This window comes from Ascaphus truei, chromosome 5 (assembly GCF_040206685.1).
Source record: "Ascaphus truei isolate aAscTru1 chromosome 5, aAscTru1.hap1, whole genome shotgun sequence".
Taxonomy (NCBI): Eukaryota; Metazoa; Chordata; class Amphibia; order Anura; family Ascaphidae; genus Ascaphus; species Ascaphus truei.
In genome coordinates this window covers 147,236,952-147,264,591 of record NC_134487.1, presented here as the reverse complement: position 1 = coordinate 147,264,591, position 27,640 = coordinate 147,236,952, and the positions used below count along the sequence as shown (strand labels likewise).

General features: G+C 41.5%; 1 protein-coding gene across 1 annotated transcript in view; it reads left to right on the top strand.

Moving 5' to 3' along the window:
- Nucleotides 1–20,407: 20,407 nt before the first annotated feature.
- The window catches only part of STK32A (serine/threonine kinase 32A), a 193,184-nt gene continuing 185,951 nt past the window's right edge, over nt 20,408–27,640 (top strand). The window contains exons 1-2 of the mRNA XM_075601025.1: nt 20,408–20,620; nt 26,240–26,403. Of these exons, the coding sequence (XP_075457140.1) occupies nt 26,352–26,403 (52 nt within the window). The 5' untranslated portion in view covers nt 20,408–20,620; nt 26,240–26,351. The remainder of the gene's footprint in view (nt 20,621–26,239; nt 26,404–27,640) is intronic.

Here is a 27,640-nt window from a genome sequence, read left to right as displayed (position 1 = left end):
CCAAAGTCACCTAAAGCACAGCCGCATCAAGTTAACGTCTTGCCGAGTCAAAACTCTAACCGTTAACCAACGAGGAAAATAAGACACCAGGCTAAGGCCCGGTCTTAATCCGAACATTTATTTTCACTTTTCTTCTTTCAAAGACTCAATATTTTTATTTTTAGAGTGTGTTAAGTTAGAAATTTAAGATGATTATGTATAATTGAGCCTTGATGGGAGGATTGGCTTCCGGGAAGCGTGGCTTGTGAAAGCTCTTGTATGTGTTTTGGCAGTACTCATCACTCAATATGTATGTGTCATGTGCAGCAAAACTTTGATCCAGAAGTGTGTTGCACCTACACCGACCGAAAGGAGGGGGTCACCCAGGGGCGTGTTTCAGCCACAAGGGAAGGATCATAAGTCAGCCATTTTTGACCATCGCAGACATCGTCTGTTCTGATATTCTGAGTGAATGATGTATACAGTGCGTGCAGGGTGATGATCATGCATTTCGCTTCCACAGATACCAAACCCCCTTCAATTCTCATTAATAGAATGTTGGGATGATTCTGAAAATATATGATGTTAGAGATAGATGCCATTTTCTTTTATCTAGCAACTGCATACCCAAAGAAAGGTTGCTTGCATAAAATAAGGTTTTTAGTATTGTGTATAATTTCTGTATTTTTTTAAGGGAACCTCTTTAAAGGGTGTATCACACACCAGGAACAAGAATCAATTTATGGGTCAAGTGTTTCCACCAACCAATGAAACCTGTGTAAAAATGTATGTTTAGTCAGATAACAATTTACAGGAAGGATGTGGCCTTAATTTTGCAGTTTTTAATTTCATCATTAAACCAAGAACAGGTTCAGATTAGGTTTATGGCCCTACAAAACAGAATTGCTTTAGACTATGTTTTAGCTCCAAAATGAGGGGTATGTGTCCTAATTAAGGAACAATATTGTGTTTTCATTCAAGATTAGTGTAGCAATGTACAGCATGAATTCAATGAAATAGAAGAGATTTAAAATAGGCTTACAAAGTGAAGGGACAGAATATCACCCCTTGGGGTTAGGTGGATGGCTTAAATCACTTGGAGCAAAAAACATATGAATGCTTTGGTGTTTGGGGGTGTTACTTGTTGTCATATATGTGTGTGCAACGTGTTGCAGAGGTAGGATCCACAAGTGTGCTACCCCCTCCTCCAATCTGATGCCACTCTTTGCAGATGCCAGAAACAGCAGTCCCTTGAAGAAAGAAGATGCCGATCACAGTTATTCAACTCCAAAAGACATGTTGGGGCCACAGCGCCTTACGAGACTATGACAGTGAAGGACACGTGCCCTTGTCCTCTGAGTTATACCAATGAGCAGTATCAGATGATGGAGCACCCCAATATACAATACGAGTTTGTCTATGTGCCCCTGGACTAACATCATAAACTTAATTCTCAAAAGTATGTTTTTAGAATAAAAAAGGAGGGAACTGACAAAGTTAGAATATGATGCAAGGAGGGGGGGAGGTCTGACATAAACAGCACTGGGATCTAAGCCACCATTTTGAGTCAGCCTCCATCTTAGGTGCTTGATATTGTCTATTGTCTGTATGAAAGTTGGTATGGAAGTGTCAGGGTTCTGCTCGCCACAAACCAGGGTCGGACCGCGAGGCTGAGGTGGGGTTGTAAAAGCACCGACCTGAGACCGCGCAGGCTGATCCGGATTGCGCAGTTCGTTGTCAAACGTAGCAGGATCAGGAAAGGAGAAGACAGCGTCGTCGTTGTACAAGCCAGGGTCAGGACAGGAGATATCAGGATAACCATTGTTCAGGCAAGAGTTCGGCAACAGGTAGTCAGGAGAGCCCCGCTTCAGCTTAGGAGCGCGGGGTTGGCCTCTGCGCGAGCGACGACCATGGCCCATGGTACTGGTCACAGGAGATGGTAGGCAGACCAGAATAGCACACCGCGTTGCTGCACGGGTGCACCAGTGCTACAGCGCAAGAGTCCTGAGCGGCTGGGGAATCCTCTGTAACAGCGCAGGAACCAGGACACGGCCTCTCTAGATTAGGGAAAGAGTAGGCCCCAGGAACCAGGAAGCTGAAGATCCACAGGGAAACCTCCGCTACAGTGCAGGAATCAGGAGACTGAAGAGTGTGGGGGATACCTTTGCCTCAGTGCAGGAAAGCAGGAAGCTGAAGACATAGGGGATACCTTTGCTTCAGCGCAGGAGAACAAGCGGGAACTTGAAGGAAGCTGAAGGACGCAGGGCGGAACCTCCGTATCAGCATAGGAGAACAAGCGGCTTGAAGGGAGCTGAAGGACGCAGGGCGGAACCTGGTATCAGCATAGGAGAACAAGCGGCTTGAAGGAAGCTGAAGGACGCAGGGCGGAACCTGGTATCAGCATAGGAGAACAAGCGAGGGCTTGTGGCAAAACAGTAGACATCCAGTTAGGACTATGCTCGGCAGGGAGCATTATGGGAAGACAGTACTTAAAGGCCAGCGGGCCAATCCCCGGAGGGGGGTGTGAAGGTACTGCTCCAATGAATGAATGCAAGTCTAGGTTGCAGTGATAGGCTGCACAGCTGCAGTAGATACCAGAGGGAGTGTGTATTGCTTTGATGAGTGAATCCAGGCTGCAGCAAACCTCAGGAGAGCTGATCCAGAACTGCACCGGTCTGCAAGGTAAGGCAACCAGTAAACCGTGGAGCGGATTCCTTACAGGAAGTTAGTTTAAAGACATTTTTATTTTTCCTGCTCATGAAGTCTTAAATGGTATTAAGCTGTTCAGCTAACTACAAAAAACCTTGAAGAGAAGAGAAAAGTGCCAATGTTATGAAAATAAGAGACAGATAACACACTGTCTCGCATTCCGAGGGAGGTGCCCATGAAGTCCCATATGTAGAGAAAAGGTCAACGGCTTGTGTAAGGAATATTAGCTGAGTCATTTCATTTCTAATATGAATCCCATAATAATGCTGTTAACTCAATGTGTTCATGTTCATATTTTGTTTATCTTATATACTTACGTAGTGACGCACACGCAACCTCGTTTAGGGGGCGTGGGCTTAGTATTTTGTGTATAAATAAGGCCTGTATGCCATCATGTCATTGGGAGAGTTTTATTTTGAAACTCTCCTCTGCGTGTGCACCGTACACTGCAATAAACTTATTTGTCATTCTGCAATGATCCTCAGATTATGACTCTTATTTATTCACGCTATTCACAATATATATATATATATATATATATATGGGAAGGTCCCATTCTGTAGGACCGAAACGTTGGGTTTCTGGATGTATTTTTGCTTTCACTAATACACTTTGATTTTCAACATTGAGTGCTGTCTCTTGTTTACCAATCTTTGGAACGGTAACGTATAACTACATTCTCTATATGGGACGTGCACCTGTGGCTTACCAGCACCTATTGGAGTGCCAACTGCCTTATCTGACTATATATATATATATATATATATATATATACAGTGGTCGACAAATCACCCAAAAATCTACTCACCGAACAAAAAAATCTACTCGCCACCTAGTACCGCACGTATGCTGCTTGGGCCAATAGAAGCCGCCACGATGTTAAACCCACTCGCCCGGGGCGTGCAAATGTATATGTTTGTCGAACACTGTATATACATATATATATATATATATATATATATATATATATATATATATATATATATATATATATATATATATATATATACATACATACATACACATACACACAGGGTTTCTGGATTTCTGAAATGTAATAAGAACCACACATGCAATAGTTGAATCTCTCATTCCTTCATTGGTTGCAGAGCTGAATGACCCTGGTACTCCATATGTACCTTATTTCAGTCCTACTCCTGATGGTAAATTTCGACTATATCCATGAGCCATTAGGGGACATACGGTTAGTCATAATCTTACTCCTCACAAATATGATGACGGATAAACCCTTCTTCCCTGACATATTTGTCAATTGTCCCTTGTGAGGCACCCTAGGTACAGTAGCACCCAGACAACATTATTATTAGGTGTCCGGAGGACTTCCGGTTTCCCTTCAGCAGACCACACTATTTAAAGAAAAAAGCTAAAGTGCCCAAAGAGCTTACTCATCTGACAAAGTGGATTTAGGATGTAACGAGGAGTATCGCAGCTCTATTTTCAGGACATTTCTTCAGTTCCTATTTTAGAATGATTGCAGAAGTTGGAAATCTGGCAGAAGGGGGCCTCTAAGCGGCGAATAGTGGGTTTTTAAGGTACATCAGAGAAATTATGGCAACTGCCATGACCCAGTCTCTCAGAAGTTCGAGAGTGGGCTCCTCATCGGAGAAGATCATCGCAAGCAGTGTTTTAACTACCAGCTCTGGTTGATGCACCGTCACCTCTGAGGACTGGTAAGGCTCAGTCAGCAGTTCACCATCTAAAGTACTGTAGGTGATTCTGGAGTTTTCTTGTTCTTTTCAATCAGGAATGGAGCCCTACAGTTATTACTCATCCCTGGGCAATAGGCCTTACTGTCTTTTACCCAAACAAGAATAGATGAATTTGCACCACCTTATTTTAATTAACTATACTCCTCCCTGGGAATATCAAAGTCGGTCACCATTGTTGGTGAACTACCAACCCTCTGCTTTCTTGCACAGAAGGCATATTTTCATCACATGCCTTACTATATGTGCCTTTATTTCCAGAGTTGCTTTACCTTTGGTGACATCAGCAGATACATATCTTATATTCGTTCTTTCTTCCATTATTAGTCAGCTGAGGGATGTTTTGATATTTTTCTTGTGATTATTTCAATGAACTTTTCAGTCCCCTTTCACTTTTTTTGGTAATATGTGTATGGGCATTCATACTTATCTTATGTGTGTTACTCAATGTGTGGTCATTAAACCCTTCCCCCTCACGCTAATTTTCTGCTGCAGTCAATGCTGTACACTATATGCTGCCTCTGGTATCTGTTGATCCCCACCTTTTGTTAGAACTATGTTTATTTATTTATTCTGTTTTGTTGCCACTGTTGTTACAATGTATGTGGTATTTTTGTTTCTGTACTCTTTATTTCAGGGCCCACCTCCCGGGATTCTATCAGTTGGTGTTACTGAAGGTGACATTACACATTCTTCACATTCTTGATTCTTGCTCTGTTTTAAGACAGTCTGTTTGTTTCAATTGTTCTTTACAAAGACTGTGTTGGGAGCCAAAATGTTAAATAAAATTCTGTAGTATGGAGTACCTGCTGTCATATGTACAGTTGTGTGAAAAAGAACGTACACCCTCTTTGAATTCTATGGTTTTACATATCAGGACATAATAACAATCATCTGTTCCTTAGCAGGTCTTAAAATTAGGAAAATACAACCTCAGATGAACAACAACAACACGACATATTACACCGTGTCATGATTTATTTAACAAAAATAAAGCTAAAATGGAGAAGCTATGTGGGAAAAACTAAATACACCCTTACTGCTTCCATAGGAATTAAGATGCTAAGTAGCAGACAGGTGCTGCTAATCAAATGCCCTTGATTAATTGATCATCAGCAAGTGTGACCACCTCTATAAAAGCCGAAATTTGATCAATTTGTTGGTCTGGACCATTCAGGTGTGTGTTAACACAATGCCAAGGAGGAAAGACATCAGCAATGATCTTAGAGAAGCAATTGTTGCTGCCCATCAATCTGGGAAGGGTTACAAGGCCATTTCCAAACAATTACTCACCAATCTGCCTTGAAAAAGCGTCTCTCGCGAAACGCGCGTGTCGGCTCTGTTTTCAGACGTGCACGCGCAGAGTCTGATCGCCACCGCACCTGACTGTCTCGCTCTGCGAGCTGGTGCGGCTCTCTGCCCCTGCACAATATAGGTTTTCTAAGTGCCCCGACGGACACACAAAACCTCCTTCAGACATACAGGGATACTATTCTCTCAAGATTTATGTACTTCTGATAAGTTTGAGAGATATTGTATCTCAATAGCCTGCAACGTTATACACTCCTGCTAATATACTCACCACAGTATAAGAGTCTCTCTACAATAGCAGGGCCCGTGGGCTACTTATCAGTACATTACCTTTGATCACTAGCATCTGCCTCATCTGTGATCCATTTCCACTCAGCTGACTTACGATTTATAAGTGTATGGTTCTCCTGATATTAAAAGAACCTATCCTGTACCACCTCTAACCACACAGGGTGAATATAAGATTAACCCCAAGGTTACTTGAGGTCAAAAATACTGGTGTGACTGCAGAGCTAGTCACATACTTATTAATGCTCAGGGGTTTCAATCCAAAGGACATTATATACTATTATCGGTCCACACTACTCACCTCGGCATCTATTAAGCAGCTATATCTAGCAAAGATGGTCTAGGTATCATACAGATCTACCTAGATCATTGCTGCACACTCCTTGAAAGGTTATTTGAGGTCATGTCAGCAATAGTAATTGTGCGGATTTACCTACATCATTATTAACAGTCACATGTGGAGGACCCAGTTAAGCTCTGATCAAACATTTTATTTGCTGGTTGAACTGTGGTACACCCAATATATTATAAACTGGACACCACAGGAATCATACCGGCTACTGTAAATCAAACCGTCTTATTCATCACATTTTGGTTTATCAGTCTGTCTGTTAAATTGATTTACAGTATACTGTATGATATCTTGCTCACGAGAATTCCCTGCACGTCTCCACTTACCTACAGATCCTTTACAAGGACTGTTATCTAGTGTAGTATTAGCATTGGTCTATTGACACACTATTACATTAGGATCCTGAGCCAATACGGCTATCAGCATCTGGATCCAGTGTACACCTTCAGCTCGTCGTTTTAACACCCATTATTTTACTTGTGGTTGCATAATAAAGATTACGTTTTAACTACTACATTGATCACCAGAGAGCCTGAGTACTACACTTGGGTTCCTTTTCTACCAGCCTCTTACAAACAATTTAAAGTCCATCATTCTACAGTGAGAAAGATTATTCAAAAGTGGAAAACATTCAAGACAGTTGCCAATCTTCCCAGGAGTGGACGTCCCAGCAAATTCACCCCAAGGTCAGACCGTTCAATGCTCAGAGAAATTGCAAAAAACCCAAGAGTTACATCTCAGACTCTACAGGCCACAGTTATCATGTTAAAGTTCATGACAGTACAATTAGAAAAAGACTGAACAAGTATGGTTTGTTTGGAAGGGATGCCAGGAGAAAGCCTCTTCTCTCTAAAAAGAACATGGCAGCACAGCTTAGGTTTGCAAAGTTGCAAACCACAAGACTTCTAGAACAAAGACCAAAGTGGAGATGTTTGGCCATAATGCACAGCGCCACGTTTGGCGAAAACCAAACACAGCATATCAGCACAAACACCTCATACCAACTGTCAAGCATGGTGGTGGAGGGGTGAAGATTTGGGCTTGTTTTGCAGCCATAGGACCTGGGAACCTTGCAGTCATTGAGTCGACCATGAACTCCTCTGTATACCAAAGTATTCTAGAGTCAAATGTGAGGCCATCTGTCCGACAGCTAAAGCTTGGCCGAAATTGGGTCATGCAACAGGACAATGATCCCAAGCACACCAGCAAATCTACAACAGAATGGCTGAAAAAGAAAAGAATCAAGGTGTTGCGATGTCCCAGTCAAAGTCCAGATTTCAACCCGATTGAAATGCCGTGGCTGGTCCTTAAGAGAGCTATGAATAAACAAATGTCCACAAACCTCAATGAACTGAAGCAACGTTGTAAAGAGAGTGTGCCGAAATTCCTCCACAACGATGTGAGAGACTGATAAAGTCATACAGAAAACGACTACTTCAAGTTATTGCTGCTAAAGGTGGTTCTACAAGCTATTGAATCATAAGGTATACTTACTGTAGTTTTTCACACATGGCTTCTCCATTTTGGCTTTATTTTTGTTAAATAAATCATGACACTGTGTTATATGTCATGTGTTGTTGTTCATCTGAGGTTGTATTTACCTAATTTTAAGACCTGCTAAGGAATAGATGATTGTTATTATGTCCTGATATGTAAAACCATAGAATTCAAAGAGGGTATACTTTCTTTTTCACACAACTGTATATGTGTGAAATACAGAAACAGCCCTCACTAAAATAACTGATGACCTCCATGCTGCCAAAGACAGAGGTCATTTCACTCTGCTCATATTGCTCGATCTCTCTTCAGCATTTGACACCATGGACCACCCTCTTCTCCTTCACATTCTCCATACTCTTGGTATTTGGAACAAAGCTCTATCCTGGACCTCCTCTTACCTCTCCCATCGTATTTTCAGTGTATCTTCAGCTAACACGTCCTACTCCTCTATTGATCTCTCTGTGGGGTACCCCAGGGCTCTGTTCTGGGACCTCTTCTCTTTTCTCTGTACACACTCTCTCTAGGTGACCTAATAACATCTCTTGGATTTAAATATCACCTCTATGCTGACGACACACATATTTACTTTTCAACCCCCAACCTTACACCTGCTGTGTAAACCAAAGTTTCTGAATGTCTCTCTTCTATATCATCCTGGATGGCCCTCCGTGGCCTTAATCTCAACATGGCAAAAACAGAGCTCCTTATACTTCCTCCCAAACCTGGCCCTACTACCTCCTTCCACATTACTGTTAGAACTACGATCATTCACCCAGTAGCCCAAGCACGCTGCTTAGGGGTCACACTCGACTCCTCTCTCACATTCTCCTCTCACATTCTCCTCTCACATTCAAAATGTTTCTAAAACCTGTCGCTTTTTCCTCCGTAATATCACAAAGATACGCCCGTTCCTCTGTTGCTCGACTGCTAAAACTCTAACTCAGGCCCTCATTCTCTCCTGTCTTGATTACTGTAACCTCCTGGTGTCTGGCCTTCCTGCCTCTCATCTGTCTCCTTTACAATCTATCCTTAACGCTGCTGCCAGAATCGCTCTGCTCTTTCCTAAATCTGTCTCCGTGTCTCCCCTCCTAAAATCCCTCTCCTGGCTTCCAATCAAATCCCGCATCTCCCACTCAATTCTCCTCCTCACTTTTAAAGTTTTACACTCTACTGCCCCTCCTTACATCTCAGCCCTAATTTCTTGTTATGCACCATCTCGACTCTTGCGTTCTTCTCAAGGATGTCTTCTTTCTACCCCCTTTGTATCTAAAGCCCTCTCCCGCCTTAAACCTTTTTCGCTGACTGCCCTGCACCTCTGGAATGCCCTTCCCCTCAATACCCGACTAGCACCCTCTCTATCCACCTTTAAACCCCACTTTAAGACACAGTTGCTTAAAGAAGCATATGAATAGATCTGTGGATAATACTAGACACATGATACATAAAGCTTGGCCCTCGGCAGATGCACTACCTACCAATTCGATTGTAAACTCCTCAGAGCAGGGACAAATCTTCCTTAATTTTACTTTTATGTCTGAAGCACTTATTCCCATGACCTGTTATTTATATTATCTGTTATTTATTTGATTTATTTATTTGATTACCCTGTGTATTACTACTGTGAAGCGCTATGTTCATTAATGGCGCTATATAAATAAAGACATACAATACAATATATATTTATATACACACACACACACACAGTTAAGTTATGGTGGGTAAAAAAAGTGACAAAAACCCTCCACAGCAAAGCATATAGCAAATGGAAATATTACTGTATGCTCATTTGCATGTCTTAGACAGGTCTGCAACCCCACCTTTCACCATTATCACCCAGCACACAGCACTTTCACTGCAGCAAGGGATTCTGGGATCCATAGGGCCTATAGGGGAACCATGTTGAATGGTTTTAAAGCAAAAGGTGGCACTGTGTGCTCATTTGCATGTCATTTCCCAGAATCCCTTGTTGCAGTGAAAGTGCTGTGTGCTGGGTTATAATGGTGAAAGGTGGGGGTTGCAGACCTGTCTAAGACATGCAAATGACCATACAGTAATATCCATATTCATATTCTATCTCTCTCTATCTATCCACTAAAATTAATATATCAAAACTAGGATTAATATATCCAGTAAGTATAACCACAGTGTATAATCGTTACGAAGTGTCTTATTAAACCAGAGATGTGCCTACATGCAAAAAAATTGTGCAGCAGACGATCTAAAAAGTTCACACTTACTTCTGTAGAATGCTGTGAATACATATTATGATTCCATATAGGTCCACTATTTTCGCTTTTGCAGCAAGTTGAGAAAACGTCCTTCCACCTTCTTTAAAAAATCCTGCAAGAAACACAGCGCAGGATGTCTCCAAAAGTGTATTATGTTTTATAACGAGAAAAAGGCAGTAAGCCAAAATTATACTCACAATATTAAATATCTTTAAAAGCTTGTCACATCAATCAGATATAATATTTAGGGCACTCTGGCATACACAGTACTTATTTCCGCAGTATTTCTTGCTTCAGCGTCCTATATGTTATCCCAGGAGCCTTGTACGATCTTTGGCTGCAGTTTGATCTCTTCGCTGTGACTTGCGCTGTGTTATGCAGTTTCTCCCTTCTCACCTCTCCCTCTGATTGGCATCAGGAATTATGAAGATCAGACCTTGTCAAGCCAACGCATTTCTGAATTCTATATTGCTTAGTCAGGGCTATATTGTACGATGGTTGTCTGGGGCTCCTTAAATAGTTAAGCCCATTAGCCTCTTAAATACCAAAATGACATTCGATACCTCCATGGTTTGAAATAATAGGAACAGAATACTTAATTTATGAGAAGGTAGTCATACACCTACTTACACAAACTCATAATTTAGGCACAGGTGATCTTTGTTTAGTGATTAAGGGGCTAATGGGATTCACCATTTAAGGAGCCCCAGACAACCAACATACATTATACTCCTGAGGTAGAAATAAAGAATTCCCACACATTTAGACTTGACAGGGTCTGATATCCTGAACTCCTGACTGAGCATTTGCCATAGGCACTGAACTGATGTTATCTCTAGAGCACCTCTGACCAACAGAGACACTGATCAGAGGGAGAGGTGAGAAGGGAGAAGCAGCATGGCACAGCGGACAGATCCGACTGCAGCAAGAGACAGTACAAGGTTCACAGAGATAATACACAGGATGCTGGAGCAAGACTGACTGCTGAAATAAGTACTGTGGATTCACGAGTGCCCTAAATATTACATCTAATTGATGTGAAAACAGAAAAAAGACAGCGCAAAAAACCCATAGTGTAGTAAATTTAAAAGTCTATTTATAGGGTGGGGGTGAGTGTTGCACGCACATCAAAAAACAAGGTTAACAGCGTGACATGTTAGGGACATGTTACCACTCGGCGGGGACAGCAGGACAGGTGTAGCTTGGACGTCCTCCCTCTAGCTGCTGGTATCCAGGAACGGTGTGTGCAGCTTCACTTAGGGAAGCCTTCCCGTGTGCTGAAGATACTTCAGGCGGCGGTTCAGAGGGGGTGATCTCCTGGTCGCTTCCGGATTAGTCCACACTTTCGTCTGACGTCATCTGGCGGCGTCTCTCCGGCGGTCGCGTCTTACTGTGTCTTCCCTCACTTGTAGCTTTATCGAGTGGTTAGGAAAGTCCCGAACAGGTCCCAATCAATACAGATGCAATAAAATGAAACCACAATGGGAGTATAAAAAGAAATTGAAGGAACGCGCCCTCTCCTACGCGTTTCGTATCGAAATACTTCTTCAGGGAATTTATATATATATATATATATATATACACAGTTAGGTCCGGAAATAATTGGACACTAATACAAGTTTTGTTATTTCGGCTGTGTACCAAAATAAATTAAAGTTACAGTTAAATAATGAATATGTGCTTAAAGTGTAGTCTATCAGCTTTAATTTGAGGGTATTCACATCCAAATTGGAGGAAGGGTTTAGGAATTACATCTCTTTAATATGTAGCCCCCTCTTTTTCAAGGGACCAAAAGTAATTGGACAATTGACTGAAAAGCTGTTTCATGGACAGGTGTGGGCTATTCCTTCGTTATTTCATCATCAATTAAGCAGGTAAAAGGTCTGGAGTTGATTCCAGTTGTGGCATTCACATTTGGAAGCTGTTGCTGTGAACCCACAACATGCGGTCAAAGGAGTTCTAAATGCAAGTGAAACAGGTCATCATTAGGCTGCAAAAAAAAGGAAAATCCATCAGAGAGATAGCAGGAACATTAGGAGTGGCCAAATCAACAGTTTGGTACATTCTGAGAAAAAAAGAACGCACTAGTGAGCTCTGCAACACAAAAAGGCCTGGACGTCCACGAAATACAACAGTGGTGGATGATCGAAGGATCCTTTCCATGGTAAAGAAAAACCCCTTCACAACATCCAGCCAAGTGAAGAACACTCTCCAGGAGGTAGGCATATCATTATCCAAGTCTACCATAAAGAGAAGACTTCACGAGAGCAAATACAGGGGGTTCACCACAAGGTGCAAACCATTCATAAGCCTCAAGAATAGAAAGGCCAGGTTAGACTTTGCCAAACAATATCTAAAAAAGCCAGCCCAGTTCTGGAACAGCATTCTTTGGACAGATGATACTAAGATCAACCTGTACCAAAATGATGGGAAGAAAAAAGTATGGAGAAGGCTTGGAACGGCTCATGATCTGAAGCATACCACATCATCTGTAAAACACAGTTATGCAGTGTGATGGCATGGGCATGCATGGCTTACAATGGCACTGGGTCAATAGTGTTTATTGATCATGTGACAGAAGACAGAAGCAGCCAGATGAATTCTGAAGTGTATAGGGATATATTATCTGCTCAGATTCAGCCAAATTCAGCGAAGTTGATTGGACGGCGCTTCACTTTACAGATGGACAATGACCCAAAACATACTGCAAAAGCAACCCCGGAGTTTTTTAAGGCAAAGAAGTGGAATATTCTGCAATGGCCGAGTCAATCACCTGATCTCAACCTGATCAAACATGCATTTCACTTGCTGAAGACAAAACATAAGGCAGAAAGACCCACGAACAAACAACAACTGAAGACAGCTGCAGTAAAGGCCTGGCAAAGCATCACAAAGGAGGAAACCCAGCGTTTGGTGATGTCCATGCGTTCCACACTTCAAGCAGTCATTGCCTGCAAAGGATTCTCAACAAAGTATTAAAAATGAAAATTTTATTTATGATTGTGTTAATTTGTCCAATTACATTTGAGCCCCTGAAATAAGGGGACTGTGTATGAAAATGGTTGCAATTCCTAAACGTTTCATACAATATTTTTGTTCAACCCCTTGAATTAAAGCTGAAAGTCTGCACTTCTATTGCATCTCAGTTGTTTAATTTCAAATCCATTGTGGTGGCGTACAAAGCCAAAATTATGAGAATTGTGACAGTGTCCAATTATTTCCGGACCTAACTGTATATATGTTTTCTTTGTTTGGGGTGTAATCAGCTTAGCTACCCCCCCCCCCCCGTTCCCTCCCCAGTTAGATAGGGTATTGAGTAAAGATTTAGATATTTCTGTAAAGTGGAGTAGGCCTTTTATTTTGTTTCTTTTTGTGTGTTTTGCCTTGTTAAAGGAACAGGCGCAATAAATCCAGGATTTAATTTCACCCTAATCGGTCTCCATTAAATACCTCTGCACACGTCTCTTACATATGGTTTCAGAAGTGGGATGAGAGGTAGCTCTTCAATTTAAAAGGGGCTCTGTAGACTGCCTGTGAAATTGTTGTGCTTTTGTCTGCATACAGTTCCTGCAAACAGCCTGAACAACAAAACAAAGAATCACGTGCAGAAGTGACCAGATTTAAAGGGCAACATATCCAGGCAGAAAAACTACAACTGCACTGTAGAAAGCCACAACACCACAGTTTGACTGGGAGGACTGTGACAGACGGTAACCCACACAAGGGACTGATGCTGTGACCAGAGTCTATCCCACCATTTGTGAAAGAAAAAAAAACCCATGGGATTTTAAAATGGCTGCCCAGCTGAAGTCAAATACAGACTCTGCAAGAATGGGGAAGAAAATGTGTCCCTGGTGTAAAAAGCCCAGCCATACGGAGCAATGTCCCTTCAGGCCTTATTCGGATGATGAGGATGATTCTATATGGCCCCAGAAAAAGGTGCAGCAGCCAGAGGAATAATTTTTTCATCGAGCCAAGGAAATGCAGCAGCAAGCAATGCGCTGTCATCACAAGGAAGGGACACAAGTTTTTCTTAGCAAGTGCATATCCAGTATCACTGATGAAAAAGAATGTGTGCACAGTACTGATGATGTTTCAGAATATACCAAAGTAAAGAAGAAAAATAAAAAGTCTACAGAGACGCTTGTGAGAGCTACAAACTCTGCAAGAAAAGTCTGCCCACCTGTAGGACTACCAGCTGGGGTTCTAGCGAATACAGAGAAAACATTTGTAATAGCACCTACCGAGGTCAGAAAGAAAAATACACCTGACACCGCCAAAACAAGGACAAGATGTGGCGTTCCTGTAATGAACCCTACCCCACGGAAGAGTAGCCCTTCCGGTCCTATGAGGATACGGATGAGGATACTGTATGGGCATATTAGAGTAGCCCTAAAAATGGTGATAATGTACGAGCTGAACAAAAAAACTCGTGTATATAAAGTCAGTCACGAGATCACAAAAAAATGTTATATACTTGAAGTACTGGTTATCAATAAGGATTACATTAATCAACATAATGGAGTGAAATACAAGGGTGAGATATTAGAGATCAGATGTAGCACATATATATAATGATGTAATGGTTCAACCACTCACAGCTGTTCTACTATACATCTTTATGTATAAAAGCGTACTGTCCATTAATCTGTCCACCTATCTGTCACTCATCTGCAGTCATCTATGAATGTTACACTTGCTGCATATTTAGTCTAAGTATGGATATTTCTGGATTATAGTATCAATTGTAGAGTGGTCGTAGGAGGGGGAAGCTTGCTTACACCCTCCCTTCCTCTTAGTAGGCTCATCTGTCTAGTTTTGTTAGGCTATCCAGCCTTGATACAGTATCCCCACTGTGGGTTATAGTTACATGCGTACTGTGTTGGAGCTTCCATTTTTGAAGCCCATTTTTGCTCTGGGGAGTTTTTTAACACCCTTTATTTTAACTTTATATTATCAATAAAAGTGTTTTTATATTACATACATCATATCATCACTGTTTTTGGGTGCTCTGAGCTCTGCCTTTCATGTTTGGTAATACCATTATCATCCACCATATAGTGTGATTGAGTGATGTCTTGTAGGGGACCTTACTGGTCTTTTGGCCCTTCTTGAGTCGGTAACTCACCAGTTTTTCTAAGTGTGTTTACCGTTTGTTCACCCGTACTGCACCGCTCACCCTATCCATTATTGCTTCACTAGGAGTGCTGGTGTCATATTTGTTGTTTGTGTCAGATATAGGTTCTACATCACAACCAAGCAAGCTGTGCGTTGCTATAAGCACATCCACAATGCCATTTCCATACTAAGATCGGCTTTCCACACAACTCAGGAAAGAAGAACCGAATTAAAACTGAGAAGCACAATACCAATACAGTTATACTACTGTGGCCCCAAGGCCCAAGCTAGAAACCTCACAATGGAAATAGCCGCTAGAAAGGTGCAATTTTTGACTAGATTGAGGCATAACTGTTTCAGTGTTCACACCTCTACAGCTACAACACTAGGTAACTACCAAACTGAGATGCAACGGGAGTCAATCGGTATGGATAAAAACTCTGCCCAGCTTGAGCCACCTGTGAGTATGGCTACAGAACCCGATGCAGGTGGTCACCCTAAACTCAAGGAAGAAAGGATCACCTGATGGAGGAGAAAATACGTGACCAAGCGGTTAGAAGAAAGACTGTGCTTGGGTGTCACGGGAGACCAGCACTTTTAACACCTTTATACCCAGGGATCATACGATTGAGCAAAGTGAAGAAATAAAATAAATTGTAATTTATTTCCACAAATGACATACACACTATGTTACATCAACAAAAAGGGTTATTAGCATGACATGTTAGGGACATGTTACCACTCGGCAGGCACAGCAGGATACAGACACCGGTTACTGGACATCCTCCCTCAGAATGCTGGTATCCGGTTTCGGAGTAAGCAGCTCAGCGTTGGGGAACCTTCCCGCGCCTTCACGGAGCCCTCAGCAGTTATTCTTAAGGGTTGATCGCCACGCTTCTTCCGGGTTGGTCCACGCCGGCGTGTGATGTCATCCGGCAGCGTCTCTCGGCCGGTCGCGTCTTTAATGCGTCACTGCTTCACGATAAACAGTCGAGTGGCAAAACAAGTCCCGAGCAAGTCCCGCAGTAAAATAAAAGTTCGAGTATAAAACCGCAATGGGGATATGAGTAAAGAGTGAAGGAACGCGCCCTCTCCTACGCGTTTCGTACTTCCGTACTTCGTCAGGGAATCCTGACGAAGTACGGAAGTACGAAACGCGTAGGAGAGGGCGCGTTCCTTCACTCTTTACTCATATCCCCATTGCGGTTTTATACTCGAACTTTTATTTTACTGCGGGACTTGCTCGGGACTTGTTTTGCCGCTCGGCTGTTTATCGTGAAGCAGTGACGCATTAAAGACGCGACCGGCCGAGAGACGCTGCCGGATGATGTCACACGCCGGCGTGGACCAACCTGGAAGAAGCGTGGTGATCAACCCTTAATAATAACTGCTGAGGGCTCCGTGAAGGCGCAGGAAGGTTCCCCAACGCTGAGCTGCTTACTCCGAAACCGGATACCAGCATTCTGAGGGAGGACGTCCAGTAACCGGTGTCTGTATCCTGCTGTGCCTGCCGAGTGGTAACATGTCCCTAACATGTCATGCTAATAACCCTTTTTGTTGATGTACGTGCAATACTCACCCTTACACTATAAATAATTATTTTATTATACTACACAATGGTTTTTTTGCGCGGTTCTTTTTTTGTTTCCATTTAGCCTGGTGTTTGAGCCATTCCCACTGACCAGCAGCACAAAACCTCACCCATCAAGGTTGTATTGTATATTTTATTCTTAAGTCACTAATTCTATCACAGACCACATATGAGCGCAAGTCTTTTTTTGTTTTCACACTATGTTACACAATTACACTGAAAATACACTTACTGAGACGGGGGCAAACAAAATAAGTAGTATACCTAACATGTGCAGCCAATCACTCCGTGGGAATAATTTTCTCCACCTATCCCGGAGTTGCCAATAGTTAGCAAGCTTGGCAGAGGTGGCTTCTCATTCTGCTAATGGCATGCGCGAACCTCACACCTTTGCCGCTTAGCATATGAGACACAACCTCCTTACCTGGCGACACTCAGTCTGGGCGAGTCACCATTTGCTAGACTGCCCAGACATTACACTAAGATGGGGGTACTTGGGTTCTCCCTCCCCACTTCGCACCTGTGTAGGTCGGAGCCTTTCAACTCCGGGCTTTTTCAGAATCCTGGCAGCAAGCCAGCGGGTGTCTTAGAAGTCTTGGGCTGTATATGCTCCGTTCATTTGCAGCTATTTCCTGCCATGCATTTCTAAACACAGTGATTACAAATTAAGTGTTTCCTCTGTCTCTGGCGCTTCAAATGAAAATCCCTATGTGCCTAATATGTTGGTACAACTAAAATAGGGGCCCTTTCATTCATCAGTTTTTATATGACTGTATACAAATCTCCACCTTATACCTGGTGGGAGATACACTGAATCTTGGGCATATACCGGCGACCCTTAAATGTGATATCTTCCCCTGCCCGGTCTTACTATTCTGGTCTGTGCTGAAGCAAGGACATCTCCGTTGCTGTACACTCCTGGAATAGTAAGACACACATACATTTTCATCACATTTACAGTGTTTCTGCATGATTGGGTTGCAGAGCTGACATTCCATAATTCCACAATATGGCTATGGGGCACCCAGCTGGGCATAATACCTTTATTATTGGGCTGGGTACCCCTTCACCGTCACATTGGGAAAAGACCTCCTAAAGAGACTGAAGAGTGCTGAGCTCAAGCACGTTCTTGAGGAGACATTACTGACCTGGAGAAAGGGCTCCAATCCCAGCGGGATAAAGGGTTCTCTTCCTCCATCCACTCTCATTCGAACCGCAGAGATATCTTGAGTGAGTGGAATAATGGGCTTTAGCCGTGGCAAGCCTGATCTTCCCACAAACAGGGGAGGTAGGTAACAGGGACATATCACTGTTTAAATAAAGCAGCTTCAGAGCTCTGAGAATCCAACAGAGAGATAGTTATTTGCAGCCATTCATTTAACTAGTCTCCATCTGGACTAATGAGAGCTCTGTAAAATGCTTCATGTGAGACACAGGACAGAGATTCCTTAGCTCACATTTGGGCTGACATAAGGAGAAGGAGGGCTGCAGAGATTTCCTTAGCCCACAACTGTGCTGACCCAAGGAAATTATGATGTCTTGATGCACCCAGAAGGACTGAATGCTGACAGAAAGACAAGGGGACAAGACCTTATACCTGGACACGGAGAGTGCCAAAGCACACAAGGATGCTGACCCAGGAGAACAGAGAGGCCTTCTCCTTCAGCAACAACAACAGAAATAGATAAGAGACTTTCTTGTTGGACTGCTGTGTGTGTGTGTGTGTGTGTGTGTGTGTGTGTGTGTGTTTGTGTGTGTGTGTGTGTATATATATATATATATATATATATATATTTTTTTTTTTAATTTGGGGTGGTAATCAGCCTAGATACCACCCCCCCCCCCTCTCCTAGTTAGATATGGCTGGAGTAAAGGTTTTGTTATTTCTCCAAAGTAGAGTAGGACTTTTATTTTGTTTCTCCTCCCCTCCACCTATGCATGTGCCCATACACTGCACCATTAATTATACACCTCTTTTCCAACAACTTCTTTAACCCTCAATAAAAAGCACTCTAACAAATCCTCTACTCACACCCTTTCTCTATCTACTCCTTCCAGCTGCTGGAGATCTCTCCTAATCCTGAACCCAGCCATATACACACCTGGTACACCTCCTTGCCACCTCTTCCCCTGCTAATGGTGTTAACCGATCTGATTTAATACTAACTAACCTTAAAACTCACCTCACAAATCAAACATCCCAATAGCCTCCACTCATGGCTATTGTCCCACACCCACAGTCACTCCTACCAACCCTTGTGGACAAGCACTACCATCTACAGCTCTTATTCCGTCACCTGCTGTCTCTGTAAGTCTCCCATCATACCACTTAGATTGTAAGCTCTTTGGAACAGGGATTTCCTTTCTTATTGTCTGATTTTCTATGCTTATTGTATTTTAATTCCCTGTACTGTATTCTTTGTCAAGCGCTGAGTACACTTTTGGCGCTATATAAATAAAGCTATACATACATACATCTCTATGCAGATGATACGCAGATACAGTAAATCTATCCACCCCCACACTCACTCCTGCAATGCTGTCCCAAGTCTCTGTTACATCCTGGCTATATCCTCATGGATGGTGCTCCGCTGCCTTAAACTTAATATGTCTAAAACCTTCAAACACCTCTTAATTGAAGCATTGCAATAGCTTAGACTCAGGGCTATTGTCCCACACCCACAGTCACTTACCAACCATTGTGGCCAAGCACTGCCATCTACAGCACTTACTCCCTCACCTGCTGTGTCTGTAAGGCCAAGGCTATAATGCAGGCGTGCACATGACGGAGCGCATGGCGTTGTGTGCGCCTGCTGCAGAGGCGATCCATGGGCTGTAGGATTACTAGTATGCAAGCGACGGGGAGGCGTGGCTGATGCATGATGGAGGGGTGGCGGAGGCGTGGCCGTGACGTCACGAGGCAGGTTCACCCTCATTGGCTGAACTGTCCATTTGACGCGGCCGTTGCTCGGCCGCTGTGCCTAAACGAAAAAATCTTGTCTTATAGAAATGCTGCCGCGCCATCGCGCTGCATCGTGCGCGCACTATGGACGGCCTCATAGAGGAGCCATCACTTGTTCACGCGGTCGCGATCACTATGGACGTGGCCTAATGCTCCCAACATACAATTTAGATTGTAAGCTCTCTGGCGCAGGGATTTATTTTCCTATTGTCTGATTTTCTTTGATGCACTTATTGTATTATAATTCCTTGTACTGTCATCTTAGTAGCGTGCTTAGTACACTGTGGGTGCTATATAAATAAAGATATACATACTGTACATGCATGCATACATCTGCAGCTATACAAAGTATGGATACCATTGACCCCTTTGCTACCAGAGGGGCTTTGCAACGAGTTACCATAAAAGTGGTAAAAATGTGTTCTTACAAAAAAATTGTGCTGACTCCCTTGGTACTGTAGCTATGAATAAAGTGGTGTGGGAGGGGCTCAGTTAGCAACTTGATGATATACTGTCCTGTAAATAAGGGACAGTGAGAAACACTGGTGTGCTTGTCCGACGCTGCTGCTCTTGTGCAATTCCTATCAGACGCCTTCAGGGGGCTCCAAAAGCTGCTTTCAGTGTATAGCTAGGAAACTTTCCAGGGACATCCCTCTGTACCGAACTTGTTTATACTGCTCATCAGAAGGACCACCCTCTAAGATTGTCAGCCAGTATCCCGTTCTCACCTCTTGCAGCATCTTCACTCCCTGCCCTGCTGCTTTGTTACCTGAAGAACTCATCTTTAACTCCCAGCATCTCCAACCACAGAACCTAACTCAATCCCTGTGTCCATCGCATGTCTGTTTCAGCAAGGTAGGTTATGTGTGCGTTGTCTGTTTTCAATGCCATCTCTTTTACTAACTTGCTTTATCCGAGTTCTGCGACACTTTCATTTATTGAAAGTGCCTGTTACTTACTTCTCCCGAACTTCTGAATTGAGATCACCTTCATTTTATCTCTTGCAGCTCTTCAGCAATTCCATAAGTATCACTGAGGATAATAACATAACATCTTAACATATTTTTAGGGACATAAGAAAATTTGAAAATAGTGCAATAGATAATACATGCAGTGGTTTAAACTGACTTTTAAATGGTTTTGCAAGACCACCCAGATCCCTTTCTTATTCATCTATTCCTTAAACGTTTCGATAGGAAAGATACATTATTAAAATAATGTTTTACTGATATAAATTCCTAATGTGGATTGCCTTTTTTATATCACTTGGTTATGGGATTTAACGGATGTTTCCTACCTTTTAATCTGTATTTGAGTAGTGGAGACTAATTGGTCACAGTTCTAGTTGTAAATGTAGTGTTTCACCTGACCTTATGCTTAAAGTTGTATCCTGTCCCTTTCAAATACTGAATTGGTTAAGAGAAACCAGGTGACTAGGGCTGTGGATACTTACTAAGAGAAGAAAAGGCAGAACTGGCATACGGTATCATGATTATTTTTTTAATTAATGTATTCTTGTACAGTGATGCACATGCACTAATTGTATTCCAGAACAAGCATATACTGTAACAATGTAAATACAACAAAGGGGAAAGAAATCAAACAAAGTTAAAGATTAGTAGGAACATATTCCTTTCCAGGGCTTCTCCTTCTCTTCTTCCTGTGGCAGTGTGATTGCTATATGAAATCATATTTGTGGGGCAGTGCAGGTGTACATCTGGTTAGTGGTGCACCTTGGGGATGGCTTTTTTTGAAGACATCATTTTCCTGTGAAAGAAAATCAATAGTTAGTGTGAAAATAGTGAGGGGGGAATCCTCCTTACAGTATATATGAAGAAGCAAAGAGGCAGTAAGAAGTGATTGATTAAGAAAACAAAAAGGAAATTACTGAAAAGTATATTGATACCATAAAATATTAAATGCAGAAAAAGAACTGTTGAAAATACGATATACTCTGAAATGTTTGCTGCTACTTTTTTTTTAAATGCCGTTAACGGTTCTTTATTTTAGAAATCACAATTTGTGCTGATATAGCATTTTATTAAATATTTTATTGTTCTCTAGTCTTTCCATTGATTCATCTATTTTTGTTTACTTTAGGATTCATTTAACTTTTCATTTTTTTTTTCATCTAACCAAAAATATCTACTTGTAATGTATCATTTTTGGGGGGGTGTACAGTATACAATTGCTGTTTTCAGTCCTAAATAATTGACAGTTTTGGTTTCTATTAATCGCATGTGTGTTATACTTAACTAAAAAAAATGGTGGTTGTGGCGCAAACAAGAATGTGAATATAGCAGTGCAATATAACCGTGCAATAACCCCAGTGAATATAAATAGACACTGATATCACTTATACTGCAACTCCATGGAACATGATCCTCCGGAGTGGTTCCTCCTTGAAAAACCTCATGTAGAAAAGTAAGCACAGATACATGCAACATGGTGCATTAACATTTTACTTTCATTGACAAACAACAAAGGGGGGAAAGGGACAACTCACACTTTCCCCCCTGGTCAAAAGCAGAGAGTGACTTTGGGCGCACTCCAACCCTACTCCAACCCTTCTCCAGACTCGGCTCCTTGCTGTGTGCGTGTCCGCGTGTCCATGTGCATGGCTTCCCCTTTCTGCTTCTCTCACTCGCTTCCCGAGTTGCCTTGCATCAGTCTCGTGTCAGTGACAGATGCAGAACAAGGAACCCATGCACACGGACACGCACACAGCAAGGAGCTGACTCTGGAGTAGGGTTGGAGTGCGCCCAAAGTCACTTTCTGCTTTTGACCAGCGTGGAAAGTGTGAGTTGTCCTTTTCCCCCCTTTGTTGTTTGTCAATGAAAGTATAAAGTGAATGCACCATATTGCATGTATCTGTGCTTTCTTTTCTACATGAGGTTTTCCAAGGAGGAACCACTCCGGAGGATCATGTACCATGGAGTTGCAGTGTAAGTGATATCAGTGTTTATTTATATTCACTGGGGTTATTGCACGTTATATTGCACTGTTATATTCACATTCTTGTTTGCCCCACGAACACCAGTTTGTTTCGTTTAGTGTGTTTTGCGGTTTGGGTTACCGCAAGTGTTTAGGCAGCATCTGAGTTTGTTCACAAGATATCAATTTTATTTGTTTGCGCCTTATTTTGTTTACATGCGTGTTATACTGTATGATTCCAAATGAAAAGTAGTAAATACTCTTCCATCTTCATACATACACACCTAACCACACACACACACACACACACACACACACACACACACACACACACACACACACACACACACACACACACACACACACACACACACACACACAGTAGGCACCCCAGCAACAAACATTGGCATCTAATGGCAAGTGCATGCATCATAACAATCATCTATAGGTATACAGTACTTTACCTAAACCAAGATTCAGAGAAAGGAGAGGCAGCATATTGCAGATAAGTGAACAAAAATATGTATTTGCAGAACATGTATCCAACGTTTTAGTCCCAACATTGGGATCATCAGCAGGGTGATGTCTAAGACAGAAACATTGGATTCTTTATCTGCATATCTATATTTTTGCTCACTTACCTACGATGTGCTACCTCTTCTTTCTTTGAACCTTAGTTTTGGTACAGGGGAGAGAAAAACACACAGGGGCGCATCACAGGTAAGTAAAAATATAGTTTAGCACAATTACAAAGATGTAATTGTCACGTATCTGTTAAAACCAATGGTTATCGACTACCATTTGAGGAGATAGTTCAGTTCCTCACACAAACACACATACAATACTGTAACACATTCAGTGTGTACTGAAACTCCACGTGTACCCAGACCGAAAAAGAAGATCTTCAAGAACTGCTTTCGGCCCCACAAGACAAACATAAAGAACATGTGACCTTGATGTGTTTCATACTAGATGTGTGTGTGTGTGTGTATATATTTATACATATATATAATAGTACGATACCGTGTTCCACGAAATCAGCAGACAGCACTCAGGTAAGTAAAGAAAATCCGTAATTGTATTAAACAAAGCACAAAATTCCAACGTTTCTGTCCCAACAGTCGACCTTCCTCAGGGAAGTGCCCTGAGGTAGGTCGACTGTTGGGACAGAAATGTTGGAATTTTGTGTTTTATTTAATACAATTATGGATTTTCTTTACTTACCTGAGTGCTGTCTGCTGATTTCGTGGAACACAGTATAGTACTATTGTCTTTATTAGATGGGACATGCACCAACAAATTATTGGATGACTATTGGAGTGCCGGCTGTCGTGGTTCTTATATATATATATATAGTGCAGAATAAATGAGTACTTCAGTATTAGGTGATACCTTTTTTATTTGGACTAACATTTTATGTCATAGGACAAGATTTTGAGAGTTCTCTCTTCCTCAAGTCAGCAATACTGATTAACAAAGGAATATATGGATAAAACAGGGATTAGGAGAGCAGAAAAAAAACAATAGAGATGTACTGCATTTATTTTGCACTATCGCAACTGGACTAACATGGCTATTTCCGGTGTGTGTGTGTGTGTGTGTGTGTGTGTGTGTGTGTGTGTGTGTGTGTGTGTGTGTGTGTGTGTGTGTGTGTGTGTGTGTGTGTGTGTGTGTGTGTGTGTGTGTGTGTGTGTGTGTGTAAAATCAGAAACAGAGCATGCACAAAACAAAATAAAAAATAAAGGTAAAGGGAGGGTGCATACTGTCTTAGAGAAAACACTAGGGTTAGGGAGTGATCACAAGACCACACCAATTGAAGCAAAGTAATGAATAAATATGTGGTAATTGAAGAAGTGGGTGCAAACTGTGAACTGAAAAGTGAATCAGAAAAGGGGGGGGGAAAACACAAAATGAGTGTGTCTCCTAAAGAATTCACTATACTGCACTCCTACTTAATATAAAATTTAACTTTTAATATAATTACATAAAACATAAATTACCAAATCGTTGTGTATTGTGCATTAAAAATAAATTAATTTTAATTGATAATTTAATTTATTTTTAATGCACAATACACAACGATTTGGTAATTTATGTTTTATGTAATTATATTAAAAGTTAAATTTTATATTAAGTAGGAGTGCAGTATAGTGAATTCTTTAGGAGACACACTCATTTTGTGTTTTCCCCCCCCCTTTTCTGATTTTTAGGGTGCATACTGTCCAGAAAGATACAGAAAAAAGAATAAAGGGACAGGAACTCCTATATGCAAAAAAGTGAAATTTATTGACTCAACATTTCGGTCCCGCTCTTGAGAAAGGTCCCAGTGAGGACCGAAACGTTGAGTTAATAAATTGCACTTTTTTGCATGTAGGAGTGCCTGTCCCTTATATAGGAGTGCCTGTCCCTTATATAGGAGTGCCTGTCCCTTATATAGGAGTGCCTGTCCCTTATATAGGAGCGCCTGTCCCTTATATAGGAGCGCCTGTCCCTTATATAGGAGTGCCTGTCCCTTTTTTCTTTTTTCTATATATGTATATGTGTTGCGGAACAGAAACATCGATCACATCATAATAAAATCACCTCTATTGAAATCCCCAAGGATGCTGGATCAATTTGCTTATATGCTGAACATACCCACTCATCCACGAGACCTTGGATTTGTTCATTATAGGAGTGCCTTACTTCACTGTATAATTATAATTATATATATAATTGTATAGTAGACTAGCTTTTGTGCCCGTCTTCGCCCGGGGAATGTAATATTGAATACATGTCCCCCCCCCCCACCCCCTTCCCCCCGCTTCCGGCACATCACCCTTCTTGTGCTGTTTTCTAATATTGGTTATGTTGTCACTGTAAACTCTTCCCTGCCAATTCACATTGTTTCCCTCTTTGCAGTGTAAGAGTTAATCTTATTCAGTGTCCCTCAGGAGGGCATCAAAAACACTACTAATAGCTGCTCTCTTGGCTTTTTCTATCATTGATGTATTAATTACTGTTTGCTAGTATACCCATGGAGTATATCATTACAGTTTTAAGCAGGTTAAAAATATTCGTTTCTCTTGTTGTCACCTACATGTGTGCACAAATATAGAAAATTCCCCCTTCTGGTATGGATTAGTATGTATAAAAATTGTGAATGTTTTCATTGATAAATCAGCCACTAGTACAGGAGTGGCCAACTCCAGTCCTCAAGGGCCACCAACAGGTCAGGTTATCAGGATATCCCTGGTTCAGCACAGGTGGCTCAATCTGTGCTGAAGCTGAGATATCCTGAAAACCTGACCTGTTGGTGACCCTTGAGGCCTGGCATTTCCCATTCCTGCACTAGTACAGTATAACAGAAGCAAGACTCTAATGCTCTCCCAAGTCCAAACAATGTCAGAGTAATGTTTATGGCAGCAACATACTGTACACAGCAGATTTTGAATATGTTAAAATGTTTTGTCCTTACCAAAAAGTTTTCAATATGTGATGAAGCCGTAAATTTGACTCCAAAAAAATAAATAAAAGACTCTTCTGTCTTGACTTACTTAGGATGAGTGGGACAAATAAGTGGTATTCGTGCCAGATACATCAAAACTGATCATCTACCTGGTGGATTGTAGGAGAATGTAACTACAGAACACTCAACTTGGCACAGTCAACTATGGGAGCCAATAATTCAAGCAAAACCCTTGTATTTGATGCAAATGAAGAAGGTAAGGCACTGTGTCAGTTCTAGAAAGAGTCCCGTAGCCTAAGCTAAATGTATTGTTTCTGTGGTTGTTTGACCCCAGAATTTCACTGCATCTGATGTCATTGTTTTGCAAATATTTCTAGCATTCTACTGTACATGTTTACAGTCAATTTGTAGGTTTAATGACTTTTACCTACGTTTAATCCTAAATGAATGCTTGTGCACTCACTTTCTTTGAAATCTGTTGATCATGGTGCTAAAGTGCTAGACAGTACTTAAATCTCCAGCTTGATAATAGAAAATTATTTCTTTTGGCTGTCTCAATTATGTTTACCATTCTTTCACAATAAGCATTAGGGGGGAAAAGAAGTAATCAATATAATGGAGGAAAGTGCACAAGAGCAATTTGTGCATTTGTGTTTTGTAAAGTTTTACTAAACACAGTTTGTGATCAATTAATGGAGCAACAAGAAAGACCTTCATAGCAGATATTGTAGTGCAAAGAGCCTTCAAAAACCCGGTCTCTTATCCATGTGCGTCTTCAGAAATATTGGAGGAATAACAAGAGAACTAATTATCACAAATTCAATATATTAGTCATCAGAGATGGGCAAAACTGGGTGTGTGAAATCAGAACTTACCAGAACCTTATATTCTAAAATCAAATACAAAACCAAACTCCTTAAGATGTTTAAGAACCAAAACCAAAAAAAATAACAAAAGGATTTGGAACCAGAACCAGAAGTGCCTACATCTAGGTGTTTATCATCAGTTTTGAAAAATTATTCAATATTAGCATTGTCCTGCTTATTTAGAATTTGTATCATCATGTGGTAAAAATGTTAAACAGAAAATAAACAACTAGAACCAAAAGCAAAATACAACAGTTATTTGAACTAAAACTTTAGTAAAAATGCCCACCCTTATTATTAATACAGACGATATATATGAATGTATGCTTTAGTTGATAGAAACAAAAGTTGTTGCTGCAAACTAATTTAGTATCCAATCCAATGAAGATAAACTGATGAGCTCAAAACCACACAAAGCTGGCATTGGGCTTTCACTTAAAGCAGCACTCCAATTTATTTAGGGTAGGAGAGGTATTTGTTCCTACCTTAGTGATTCTGGTTAATAGACCTTTAAATATCTGCTGGGAAAATAATACTTGCCTGGGAGATAAATATGTCTGCCAAGGCAGCTTTGACTCCAGGTGATTACATCACAGTTTTCGATTAGTGACGCTATGGCGATATTTG